The sequence below is a fragment of the Rhinolophus ferrumequinum genome, chromosome 19, assembly GCF_004115265.2.
Source record: "Rhinolophus ferrumequinum isolate MPI-CBG mRhiFer1 chromosome 19, mRhiFer1_v1.p, whole genome shotgun sequence".
Lineage (NCBI taxonomy): Eukaryota > Metazoa > Chordata > Mammalia > Chiroptera > Rhinolophidae > Rhinolophus > Rhinolophus ferrumequinum.
In genome coordinates this window covers 47489325-47502899 of record NC_046302.1, presented here as the reverse complement: position 1 = coordinate 47502899, position 13575 = coordinate 47489325, and the positions used below count along the sequence as shown (strand labels likewise).

Sequence of the window (13575 nt, the reverse complement as noted above, 5' to 3'; positions counted from 1 at the left end):
AGTGCTGTACACGTGTCAAAACCCAGAAAACTGTACACCACAGAGTAAATTTTACTGTATATAAATTCAAAAGTTAAAATTTTTCAATTTAATTATGACTTGGTGGATTTCCTTAATGTTTACCACGGCTGCTGTTGTTTTGGTGTTACTGAATTGTATTGATTAGGAAGAGGTGTTAGAGGGATGCGGAGTGGGCAACCCCAGATCTTTTCCAGACACTGCCACGATTTTTCCTTGCAGTGGTAACCTTTGTGAGGTGCCACATCAGGACGCCTGCTCCAGCTGTGAACAGCCAGATGGAGTTCTGCTAAGGATATGGGGAAGATTATGCAAAATCAACAGAAGACAGACTGTACCCCCACAGCAATGCCCAAGAAAGCATTTCAAGGGAAGAAACAAAGGGGATGGGAGATAACAAATCCTAAAATTCTAACCCAGCCTAGTCAAAGAAAGGTATAAGCAGAAAATTCCATTTACTTGTTGGACGCCTCCTTCCTAGACGCTCCTTTAGAAGGGAGTCAAGGTGCGGGGCGGATCTCTTTGTGAAAAAAGAGATGACAAGAGTCCTCCGGAACCAGGAGGCTGAGAGTTCTAAAAGCCCCAGATCCAACTTCTCTAACATGGAAAAAATGATTCTAAGTAGGCAAATGACACAAACATGCAAAGGTTCAACAACCAGTGATACTTTCTTTCCAGTGTACCCTCTCTTCAGCCAACCCACACATTCCTCCTCCAAAGGGGAATGGTGCCTGAGAGACTGCCGCAGGCAATCCCAACGGGGGTGGGGGGGCCCTCCAGGCTCCAGCTGTAGCTGCCCCCCAAGGCAACAGTGACAGCCACACACAGGTCCCGGCCCCAAAAGTAGGTGCCCCCCCCCTTCCCTCCTGGCTCTTCCAGGAAAGAATGCTAATACTGTTACTTGTTCTCCACACTCACATTCACATTCCCAAGCCCAGAAACTCTGATCCCCTCCCAGGGGATCTGGGCCTGCCACATTGTTATACCTCAGCATGAGATCGCCACCTGAGACAGACCTCCATCCAAGATGAGCTCCCTGATTGCTGCCCTGGAGAACCAGCTCTCCAACCTCACACTGCATTTGCAGCTGGAAAGACTGGCCTAAATGCAAAACAAATGCTATTTTCCAGGAGCCTTCTGGGGGGAGGGGGAAGAACAAAGCTAAAACCCACAGTGAGAGTAAACCAGAACATTCTGTGACATGCAATGCCTTACAAAAAAGGGCTTTTAAACATATTATCCAGAAAGAGTCCTTGCAAAGGGTTAGCAGTCAAAATCAAATAAAAATCACTGACTTTCTAAAGACAGGAGTAAAGGACTAAATTATAAAACAGCTTATTGTATTAAGCTAATTAAGGTTTATCATATTAGCCATCTGAGTTTTAGTTGGCACCAAAAAGGCAGGAGCAGTACATCATACATCATGGACTGAGATTTGCTTTGCAAGCACATTTCTGCCCACACTCAGACACAGCACCTCTGGCAGTCCAAACCGATGTAGACTTGAAAACCAATTTTAGCAGTGATTCGTAAAAAATTTTGTTCCATCACGTAAGTTATTTCCTGGTATACCAGTCTGAGATTACATTTATCTCCATAAAATACTAAAATAGTCTGAGCTAGCCATGTACTCCTGTTTCCCTTTGCCTGTTTTCTCACACTGGATGCTCTGCAATCGTATGAAACCATTTTTAACAATCACAACCCTTGCATACTTGACACCCTCCACTGCAGATATTCTGGCCACCAACTGCCAGCACACAACCAATTCTAAGATCCTCAGAAAACACATTTCTGAAAAGGCTCTGTTCTGCTGACCGCAAAGAGGAACAAAATACCCTCTTCAAAGTAGGAGAGAAATTTATTTTCAATCATGTCTTCTATGGGCTCCTCTTGACTGTACTTTTTTTTTTTTTTTTTTTAAACCAAACCAGAAGACAGAACCAGTTCTATCTGTTGATGACATCATATTGGATGTGATTCTGGAGCTGCTGGTTTCCTGTTTGGGGAAGTGGAAGTTCTTTTCACAAGGAACCCCAAGGCAAAATGTTTAGTACTCCCCTGTAAGCTCTCACTGCCTTTGTTCTTCACTTGGCTACAGTCATGACTGCTTTCTTCTCGCCTTCCCTCTAAAACCCCTGCTTCTGGAGGGTGCATAAAAATGCCAGCTCAAATCTAACTGCAATCTCTTAAGGCATTAGACATTTTCTACCATCCACTGCTGTAAAGCTTTGAGTTAACAGCACCTTTTCACAGATGAAGCCAGACTACCAGCTTTCCTCCTGGTACTGCATTAGGACTTCACATTAAAATGTATGCCACAAATAATCCAATGGCAAACTCACTGTCAACAGCCCCCAAAATCAATAAAAGCCATTCCACCACTTGACTCGGAGTGAAAAACCTTTCAGGTTAACACAGAGAGCAAGGTAAAAGAAAGGTGATGAAGAACAAAAGGCAAATCTACCTTCAGACTTCTCCAGTCCCAAAAAGGGTGGCGAGGCTGCCTCGATTTGGCGAAGTCCTTCCTAGTCTGTAATCATCGGGAAAATGCTACATGTGTACTGCTTTAGTCTTATGCAAAACAGTGCATTCTCCACGAGGCCCTGATGCCTACCATCCTCTAAACTTGCTTCTTTCCAGGCCTGACTCTTCTAACTGACTAGACACATGCGATTTAATGAAGTCATTCTGATTTCAGCTGGCTAGCAACACCATCATACAGTCACTCTAACCCCATTAAACTTGGATAACATTACGAGTATTTCTTCTCCCCTCTGAACCCAGTATTATCTCCAGGGTACTAACCCATTGTCAGTCTGTGTCTGAATGGATCTTCAAATAAACACTAAAATTCATGCTCAAAATATCGTATCTCACCTTGTGAACCTTGACCTTTGGGAAAGACTTTGGACCAATGGTTCAGTAACTGTCACACGGTTGCATTCTCTGCAAACATGAAAGGGTTAAAAGCAGCCCCAGTCAACAGGCCTACAAGGAAAAAAAAGACAGCATGTATGCCTCACAGCATCACTGGAAAGCATTTATGCTCATTTCCTAGAACAATATTGTTACCTTTTGGCCTTCATAATAGTCAGAAGTATCCCCAACACCCTTTAGTAGCTTCTAAAAGGAAAAGCACAAAACAGAACATAGCCTGCAAGAGAAAAAAAAAAGCATGCAAAGTAGCATTCTCCAGCAACAAACAAACTACCATTACAAATCCATCAGTTCATTTTGGTTTGGTTTTGTTAAAAACACAGAGAAAGAGAGAGAGAGAGACTGCATAAACCAAGTGTCCCCACCCTAGCAAGTCACATTTTTTTTTTCCTTTAATAAGGGTCATAAATCTCAGCTCCTTGTCCATCCCTTAAGCAAAAGAAAAAGGCAGGAAAAGCCCAAGGAATCTCAGACCTTGCAAACCTGCACCTTTTTCCCCATCTTCTCTACACAGAATCTTTTAGGACTCCATTAGTCACGTACCAGTGCTGTGTGGTGTCTAAGTGTGCATTCACATACTGTGTTGGGATGGCACCTTCCTGCAAGCTCCTCTGCTTTTGGCTGCCATGAAGGGAGGAAGCTGCTATCCCACTGTAGAAGCTCAGTGACTGCATTGTGTTCAGGAGCTGATCTGCCTCAAACCAGTTTCAGCCGGTTCTGGTCACCCTACATAAAAAAGCTATGGCAACCCTCGCTGAGTTGCCAACAAGTCCCTGAAAATCATCAGCACAGGGGATCTCACTGGGGGTTGCTTTTCCCTTTTAGGTCTTCTTGAGGAGGGGAAGGTCATCACCCAGCACACAAGCACGCAGTCTTGGAAATGCCCACCTCACAAGCACCCCAGAGCCCCTCAGGGCCCAGCCCCCCGCCCCTCCACCCCAAAGCCCACCGCAGACACTGTTGCCCCCTCCTTCTCCTTCCCCCACTTACCTCCCACAACCTGGCTCAGATCTTTGTGTACGTGTGTGTCAGTGTGTGTTCTCTGTGTTGGTGGCTGACAAAGAGTCCCCAAGAAAGCAATCTATGTGTGTCTCCTCACACTGGATGCGTCGGCGGCAGGAGCCGGCCTCGGCCTCCTAGCAGAGTGGTGCTGGCTTGTTGACCAGGCTCCTCTCTGCCTGTCACCCCCACCCCACCCAGCCCCCTCCTCCCGTCCCTCTCCTCTCTCTCCCAGCCCTGTCACCACCACCAACAGCCCCCCCAGTCTCCTCCTCCTCCAACCTTCTCTTCTTTCAAGCACCTGGGGGGAGAAGTCCAAATCCCTTCACCTCGGGGCAGAAAACTAGAGATGCCTGGGGTGGGGGTGGGGGGCAAACGAAGGGGCAAAGAGGGGCACAGAGGCCTTTAAAAACCCTCGGTGCACAGCCAGCGCTGCAGGGGGGAGGAGGCGAGCTCCTGCGCTCACGTGGCCCCCCTCTCTGAACTCGTGGGGCCTAGCAAAACCGGCTCGTCCTCGGCCCCCCAAGGAAGCTGGCGGGGCGCGAAGGCCAGCTGTCCCCAAGGCCAGGGTGGGACAGGCCACTACAGTCAGGCGAAAGGGCCTGAGCCTCACGCGCTCACCCCAACCCGCAGGGGTGGGCACGAGGAGCCGCGCCCCGCCTCGCCCCGGAGCCCACCCGCGCCCCTTCCTACACTGCCCTGTGCCCCTCGCGCGCCCGGCCGCCCTCGCCGCCCCCCGCCCCCCGGGCGCACACCCACCCCCTTCCCGGGGTTGGCCTTTGCAGCGGTCAAGCCCGGGCGTCTGGGCCGCAGCTCGGATGACCTTTGTTCAGCGCGGCGCCGCCGGCTGCTGCTGCTGTGGCTGCTGCTGTCGTCGTAGCGGCGGCCGCGGCGGCTTCCATGTTACGGGCGTGTCATCTGCATTCCCGCTGCCGGGGTCTGTGTGTGTGCGTGTGCGGTGGAGCGGCCTCGCCGCCGCCGCCGCCGCCGCCCGGGCTCCCGGGCCGCCCCGCCGCCGCCGCGGCCTCGCCGTGCGCTCGGCCCGGGCCCCGCGCCTCCCCGGGCGCCGCGCTCTAGGCCGCGCCGCGGCGGCGGCGGGACGGCCCGCCACGCCGGGGCCTACAGCTGGGGGTGCGGGCCCGGGCGGCGGCGGCGGCTCGGGCCGAGCCGCGAGCGAACAAAAGGGAGCGCGGGAGAGGGGGAGGGGGCGGCCGGTGGGGGAAGGGAGGATTCGGGAGAGAGGAGCGAGAGCGCGAAGCCCCGCGGACGCCCGGCCGGTGCCGGCGCTGCGGAGGGAAGACGAGCCCCGCAGACCTGCCAAGTCTCGCCCATCTGGGGCTGCTGGATCGCAACTTCGCCCCGGAGAGCGGGGTGGTGGTGGTGAGGGGATGGAGGGAGGGCTGCTTGTTTTTTCAAACGACATTTCAGGCGCTCACCCAGTCCTTTCCATGGCCCCAAGCCGCAACTTACTCGAGTGGAAGGAAGCAAGGCCTCGCCAAAGATGGTTGAGAAAGACCGTGAGCCTCTCTACCCAGGATCTTGAAGCCAAGGTGGTGTTTTGTTATCCTCGTAATGGTGGCAAATAAGTAAGAAGAGAGCACGCTATCTTCAGATAAATTCAATCTGAAATTCTCCCTGGAGGTGAAAGAAGGGGCTCCCTTCGGTTTAGTTAGTGGTTTGGAGCCCTGTTCGCCTTAAACTGAGCCACAAAAGAATGGAAGACACCCCCTGGGGTGGGGAGAAAGCCCTGGTGTAAAAGACACACGTTTTGCTTTCAGAGAAAAAGCCACTGGGGCCAGATTGAAACATGGCATGTTCAGTTCATGTAGTCCTTTTTTTTTTTTTTTAATGGGGGGAATGATATGAGTAAACAAGATGTAATAGCTAGGTCTTTAAATTCAAGAAGGGAGGTGGTGTACAAATGTAACAAGCACATACTGTACATACAGCAGGTGGTCAAAGCCTACAGAACACAAAAAGATAACACATATACACCCGTAAAGACCACAAAGGTGTGTATAGTCGTTAACACATCTGAAAGGGAGACAATACTTTACCACCAGGTCAGGCATGCTATTTTTTCCAGCCCTGTGTCCTGGTTCCTACGTGATTCACAGACCTGCACTCAATTGAGAGATCCTTTAAAACGAGAGAGAAACCCCATGTCAAGCTAATTGTGCGTACCCTAGAAATAGGACAAAATAGAAAGATCTGAAAAAATGTCACCATAATCTCTTAAAAAGGCTCACTCCTTTTTGATCGGACCCTGAAGATACTACTATTACTCAAGTAGCTGTGAAAACTCCCAGCAGAGGAAACGTTCTTGTGTGGCCTATTTTAAATTAGATCAATTGATTAATATTCGCCAAGTGCTGGGAAATTGTTTTTTTTTTTTAATCTCAGTATGCCTCTCCTTTGCATTCACTTCCATTGAGGAAGCCATTGTCCTCTGTTATGGGGACACGGTATGATGTAAATTGAAGTAGCATTTTTGCTATTTAAGGCTTTTCATGTAAATGAACCAAATGATTGTCTCACAGAAGATTTGTTGGTCTTTCATTTCAAACAGCAAATCGTTTGGAGTTGCACATAAATCGGGACACATATTTACACGTGTTTAGAAAGACCTATGTAGTCTGCAAATTTTGCCAGCCACGGCATCACATTTATCAGTGTTACAAGATGATGAAATTGAAACTCTCATCTTCCTTTAGCCTGAAAACAGTGCCAGTATTCTGTGGGTTGAGTTTCAACTTTACCTGGGCTTCATTTCATTTGAAAGGAGGCCTTTTTCCTTCTCCCAAAGGTGGGCCTTTATTAATATGCACGTGAAACATTGCATGTATTGAAAAGTATCCAAAGACCTGCTAATCTGAAATCTTGATACGCTACGTGTATTACAACATATGGAATTTCGTAACATGCATATTATAGGAAATCCTAGGTTTCCTAGATTTGAAATCTTTGTTTACTTCAAATACTTTCTTGCCCCTCCCCCAGTCCCTTCTCTCAAAAGAGTTGAAAGCACGGCACTGCAGTGTTTGAATGGTTAGAAGAATTGCACTCAAGTCTGGATTGCTTATCGCAAAGTGTCTTCAGTGTAGAACTGCCTCATGGCTTCGTAATGCCAAATACTTTTTGAGCAGAGGTTTGTACAAAGCCGTGTTTTGGTCAAGGCTCGACTGGAGGAAATTAGTTTGAAAGCACAATTCATCATTTGCACAAACGACAAATTAACATTGCATCTGCTTTTAAAACCCATAAACAACCAAAAGTAAAAGAGAATTGCTTGCAATTTATCTCAGTTCTATTTTTACAAAGAGGAATTTGGAGAAACCCCTTTGCCAGGTAGACCAATAGTTCAAAAGCAAAGCACCCATCTTAGTCCATTCAATGCAATTATTGAATTTCACAGCAGAAGAAAGCTGTTTTTAGTGTAATTTTTTAAAAAATGACACCACCCCTCTTCCAAAAAATCAGTACAAAGGTTCATGCTCGTCTACATATGTAAGGCTATCTTGGGCACCACTCCACTTTGAGCTAACAATAGAAGTAACTCCACTGCAAGAATGAAATAAACTATTATTTGAGTGCTGTTGATAAGAAAGGACAGAACAAAGAAATCATATCATTATTATGTCAAAGAGAAACTAAAGGAATTCCAAACCCTTTCGGATTTTGTTGTTCCTGTTTTTATTGCTAACTCTCAATGTCTGAGTTTTTCCTCCAATCAGTGTATTGCAAAATCCCAGCATTTTTTTTTTTTAATCCTTTTGTGGTTTGAAGCCAGCTTTGCAGGCGTGTATATATAGGTATCAGTCTTCACATCATACTTCCCCTCCAAATTCCACTATGAAATTTAGAAATTCCTTTGTTAGGCAAAGCACACAAAGGTGCGTTCCTTGAGGGAAAGGAGAAGGAAGAAAAAAAGAAAAGCCTTTTCTTTATCTCACCATCAAATGGCCTTACAAGCCACTCCTCAACTGCCAGCCCCGTGACTTGAGCTACACATTTTTTAGCTAAAAACTAAGCTAGGCCTAAGCGTTTATATGAGTTTAATATGTTCAATTCATTGGTGTGTTTTTAAAGTAATTATTATACTGCTCAACACTGCACTAGCATTATAATTGAAAGATCTAAAGCTGAGCGGCCAGCAAAGAAAAGGGGGGAAAAAAAGTCCATTTTTTATTTTTAACATCAACATAGTGATAGAATCAGGATTTTCGGTTGTTGTATTTTCCAAAAACATACCCTTGAAAGAGATGATAAGCAGATTTAAATTATTATTAGTCTGCCAGAAGGGGAGGTCTAGGAAAGGATTTCCCCTATCCTTTGTTAAGTGATTTCATAAATAGATTTTCTGTAGCAAAGCCACCTCCCTGCTCCCAAACCCTAATTTGGAAATGCCTACAAAGGCTTTTCATCACTCAGTCACCTGAAGGGTTGGGGACTGTGTTCTATTAAAAGATAAACTGAGGCATATTAAATGTTAAGACTTTATTTGAGCAAAAATCTATGCTAATCGGGCAGTGCCAAACCGGAAGTGGTTAGGAGCGCTCCACCTACAGGAGCCAAGGAAAGACAGTGAATGTGCAGAAACAAAGAAATTATTTAACTGGCTCTAGCTTCCAGTCCAGTTAGCAGTTTATGACTGATTGCCCTAGCGTTTCGATTTTTGTAACCTTGAGGTATTTACAGGCTTAGATTTTGGTTTGCTTACAGAAGTCACCACAGGATGAGAGCTACCTCAGTCCAATGGCCTCCTTGTTTAATTCACAGTTCAAAGTTGGGCCCCTAGATATCTCATTGACGTCCTAGCTTCTGGAGGGATCCACTAATCTTTGTCTCCTACTGTCTTTTTTAGGCCTACATGCTGGAAAGGCAGCCTTGCCCAAGGAAAGAGAAGGGTAGGGACCGAAGAAAGTGTTGTTTTATGAACTCTAGAGCATCACAGAAGAGCCAGAAAGTATGGGGTTTGGGAGACCAGCAAAGAATTCTTCAAGAACTATGACAAGGCCTGTGGAGAACTGTGTAAGATTTCCTACCCCTCTGTAACTTTTACATCATACTTGGGCTTCTTTGAAAGGAACTGATGTTTGGACTTGTTTCCTACGCTCTAAGTCCAAGAGGAGGGGAAGAGAAAGAAGAGAAAGCTAGAAAAATATCTGAGAAAAGGAAAAGCAATCAGGCTTAATCCTTCCAGATGGAGAAGAGAACACGCAGGAAATGGAGACTCAGCTTCACCTGAGAACAGATCTCATTGTTTTCCGGTAGCATAGAGACTTCCTGGGCACTATGTGAATTTTCATCTTTGCATCTGCCCCAACACCCCCACCATCCACACCAGTTAGCACAATGTCTTGCACATCCCATAGTTGAAATTAACTTATTTGTGAGTGAACTAAGGAATGGATAATAAACCTACAGGCCCCTAAAAGTACGCATGTCCAAAAATAAACAGAAGATCTTTTGGGGCTGGCCTGGTGGCTCAGGCGGTTGGAGCTCCATGCTCCTAACTCCGAAGGCTGCCGGTTCGATTCCCACATGGGCCAGTGGGCTCTCAACCACAAGGATGCTGGTTCAACTCCTGCAATGGCAACTCGACCTGGAGCTGAGCTGTGCCCTCCACAACTAAGATTGAAAGGATAACAACTTGACTTGGAAAAAAGTCCTGGAAGTACACACTGTTCCCCAATAAAGTCCTGTTCCCCTTCCCCAATTAAAAAAAAAAAAAAAAAAGATCTTTTGCACCGGAGTGGACACTGTATTACTTTGTCTAGAGAACCTCTCTTCAGGGTGTACACCTAACGCCTAGTTGCTGAGACTATTAGCTACTGAGCACTCACAGCTGAATCCCTCCCTGCAAACTGCCTTGGCTACCATCTTGTGTCAGTTCCTGGAAACTCTCTTGACCAAGTTTACACCACCCCCCAACCCCCTACACCCACACCCCCACTCGACTCCTGCCCCCGCCCCAGGGAGCAGACAGTGTCTAGCTGATGTAGAGATACACAGGCTTGACCCACTTGTCTTAATTTGGGCAAATTCTAAAGGGCCACCCAAGCTCCAGTGTTTCCTGTAAATTGGCTGAGGTCTCAGTCTCCAGAGCATTGTAGGTCAACTTTTCCTTCTGCCTAATCCTGCCTTCTTCAGTCCCTCACGAGTAGATTTCCAGAGAGTATCCAGAGCCTATTTCCAGGAAACTCAGCCCCATCTCCCCAGTGACTCCACTCTCTGATGGCAGTTCCTTAACCTCCCGTCTACTCCATCGTCATGTGCTGTAGATTCTACCTCCCACGTATCTGTGGATTCCAATCCCTCTGTCCATGTCCATCACCCCGAATCAACCTCTGGTCCATCACTTCCACTTGGAACTGGTCACTAACTGATCTCCAGGCCTCCAACTTCCAATACTAGATCCTCCACACTGAAAACTCTGAGAACCTTTCTAAAGATATCATCTCTGCTCAAACCTTTGCTCAAGGTTCCTCTGCTCAAACCTTTTCATCTCTCTCTATTGTTCTTAGAATAAGGTCCAGACTCAATAAAAATGACCTAGATGGCTCTCCATGAGTCAACCCGTTTGCCTGCCCACATCCCTCGTTTCTCTCTCCTCACATCCAATCTTGTTGAACTTTTTGTTCTCTGAATTAGACCTGATTGCTCTCACTGGCAGGCCTTCACATTGCTCTCCGTCTTTCAGAAAGACTCTCCCCACCCTTCCCCAGTCACCTTCATCTAACTCCCATTTATCTTTAGGTCTAAATTTATGTCACTCACTTAGAGAAGCTTTCCCTGACCTGTCCTCACACATACAAGCTTAGTATGGGTGCCCCTGACATGTGACCCTACGTTGTCCTTTTCACATGATATTTAAGGTTTACTTGGCTCTCTGCCCATGAGATAAGAAACCTGTGAGGTCAAGGATAGTGACACTGTGGCTCACCCAGGTCTCCCCAATGGCATCACACACAGAAAGACATTTAAAAATTAGATGTTCAGAACATCAAGATTGATTAAAAATGCCTATAGGGTTTTTTTCAATGATGTTGAGAGATAAGAGATGATCAAATGCTTTATAATTTTTGCTAAACTTAATCATAAATTTATTTAATGCCAAAAGACCAAAAGCCAGATAGCACTGGGGAAACATTGGTTATTTCTGGAAAGGTAGAAAACACAAATATAAACAAACAAATGTTAAAATATGAAAATAAAACCCAGAAAATATGACTGCAAAATAAAATACATTCGTTTGTCAGCAAACAGTTGGAAGACGCTTAGAAAATATTGCTGTAGATTTGAAGAAACATGTATTAGAATAAATTACACAGTGTGGGAGGATTGTTCTACTGTTGAAAGAAAAGTACAGCTATTTCTAACAGGCTGCTACTTAGGGTATATGCTTGATCCTGTTCCAATAATGACATCTCTGAAAAAACTTATTTTTTATGAATGAGTAAACAAAAAGTTTAGCAGGGAAGGTATATTCTCAACAGTAAATGATTTCTTTCATCAAAACAACATATGATTTTTTTTTTTAACTGTGTAACGATAACAACTGAAGAAGCAGCTTCTATACAGAAAGTTAAAATTCTGGGATTAAATTACAAAAATTCCAATACAAAAAAATTCATCACTGAATCATTTACAGATAAGCTACTACAGCCAAGAAACTGAAGCCAGAAGTTCATAAATTGCTACAGGATATCATCAGGGAGATTAATTTTATTTTTAGGAGGAAGGGGTGTGAAGAAGGACTTCACAACAGTCCCTTTAAGAGGAACTCTATTGTTGAATAACTAGGGTGTGCACCTGAAACAAACATAATATGTATTAGCTAGATTTTAATAAAAATCTTAAATAAAAATAAAAAGAGGACCTCTACTGCACTTTGAAAGATGAGGTGTGACTATTAAAATCTTTTGTATCATTCAATGATTTGCTGGTCATGTTACGGCAAAGAACTTAAAGTTATTCACTGTCCTTTTAAAAAGAGTGGTTTCAAACTTGCTGACATTTTCTTTTGGTAAATGCTGTCCGTAATATGCTACCTGGCAGATATTTTGTTAGACCAAAAAATGTTTAGTCTGTCTTTCTGAAGTAAAGATAATATTTAACCACCGAAAAAGAACTGATTGCTTCTAGAAAGAAAAGTCATGCTATGGAGAGAGCATTTTAGAAACAGATGTTGGCAAATCACTGATGATTTGGTGTTTAAAAGCTATATATGAATATTACCTTAGACAACTCTCAGATATGTATGCTTAAAATATCATAAACAGAATTTCCTAAACTGTTAACAAAAAACTCCCAGGTGAGGTGTTTCACTGTGTTCGAACCTATTGGTTTAAACGTAAACATCAAATGCAACATCTTCCCATTTACATTGCAGGGACAATTGACGACTGACATAGGGAAACAGAGATTCATCACCTGAATTTGAACTAAATCTTTTGCGTAATTGGTAAGTGGGATTGAAAAACGAGAATTATCATTAAGTAAGTGGTGAAAATAATCCATCTCTTCCAATGGTACACCACTGTAAGAAAGCATCTTTTCCTACTATGACAGTGATTAAAACCACGAAAGTTGAAAAAAAAAAAACCTCAATTTAGAACAAGACCCTCAAATTGCTTTATCACAATGTTATACCAAGATTTCCCCTCCCAAAAAAACATGTTCAATATTAAGAATTGTAATGACAGCATAATAGTTTATACTGCTAATAAAGGAAGTTAAATTTTAATATTTTAGCCCATTATTTCATTCTTATATGTCTATTTTTGCGTATAATTTGTAATATATATGGCAGAATAGTACTCCCTACATTTAATTTATAAGTGAATATATAGGTGTGATGGATCGAGGGTCTAAAAGTCACTGGGTTCAAAAAATGTTCGTGAGGAGACGAGCTCAACTTTTGCTGGACACAGTGAAAACGTGTACTCCTTAGTTTCATTGCACTGACAGTCTAGATTTGGGGAAATAACATGTATGTGGCGCTGACTATTCCAAGTATCAGATAAATAATCATCATCACACCCTTTTTAGAGTTTACACCTTAGCCTCTCACCAAATGTAAAGGTCTAGGTTACACCACTTGCAGAGAGCTCCTGGGTCCTCCCTTTCTGGCAGGGCTTCATCTCTGACCTTGCTCCATCCATCTTGTCCATCCCACCCCATCACGTATAGTGTGAAGTCAACTCAACTGCAGCACAAGGAAACCTGAGAGCATAAACCACGACCAGCTACCTCAGGCACTAGGCACCGTATACGCATACCACGCACACTACTCAATATCTTTGTAAAGAACATTAAATAAATCCCTCTAGGTGCTCTAAACACAAATTAAGTCAACAGGAATAAAGAATCTTTCTCTTAGGGTATAAAATAAACCCTCTGGCCCCTTTTTGGCTGCTGTCCTTAATGAAACGATAGTCTGAAACATTTTCCCTCCTTTGGGAATTCTGCATGGGGCTCCTCACACCAGCGCCTTCTTGAACTTCTCCCTTAACTTCCAAGACCCCTCCCCCCTTCCCATAAAGACCATTCCTTCTGTCTTTCCTCTTAGCTGATTTTTCTTCATTCCTGTTAAATACGGATTTTCCTCATGGT

The 13575-nt window shown here is 44.6% G+C and overlaps 1 protein-coding gene across 17 annotated transcripts in view; it reads right to left on the bottom strand.

Moving 5' to 3' along the window:
• Window positions 1–6003, bottom strand: part of ZNF532 (zinc finger protein 532) — a 96421-nt gene extending 90418 nt beyond the window's left edge. For 2 of the 17 annotated variants that reach the window (XM_033087893.1, XM_033087894.1), the window contains exon 1: window positions 4781–4954. In XM_033087893.1, coding sequence (XP_032943784.1) covers window positions 4781–4859 — 79 coding nt within the window. In that variant the 5' untranslated portion in view covers window positions 4860–4954. Of the gene's footprint in view, window positions 1–2898; window positions 3010–3093; window positions 3176–3501; window positions 3857–3948; window positions 4095–4716; window positions 4955–5427 lie in introns of those variants that run through there. The other 15 variants (XM_033087896.1, XM_033087910.1, XM_033087898.1 and 12 more) reach the window with 15 other exon arrangements.
• Window positions 6004–13575: the final 7572 nt, after the last annotated feature.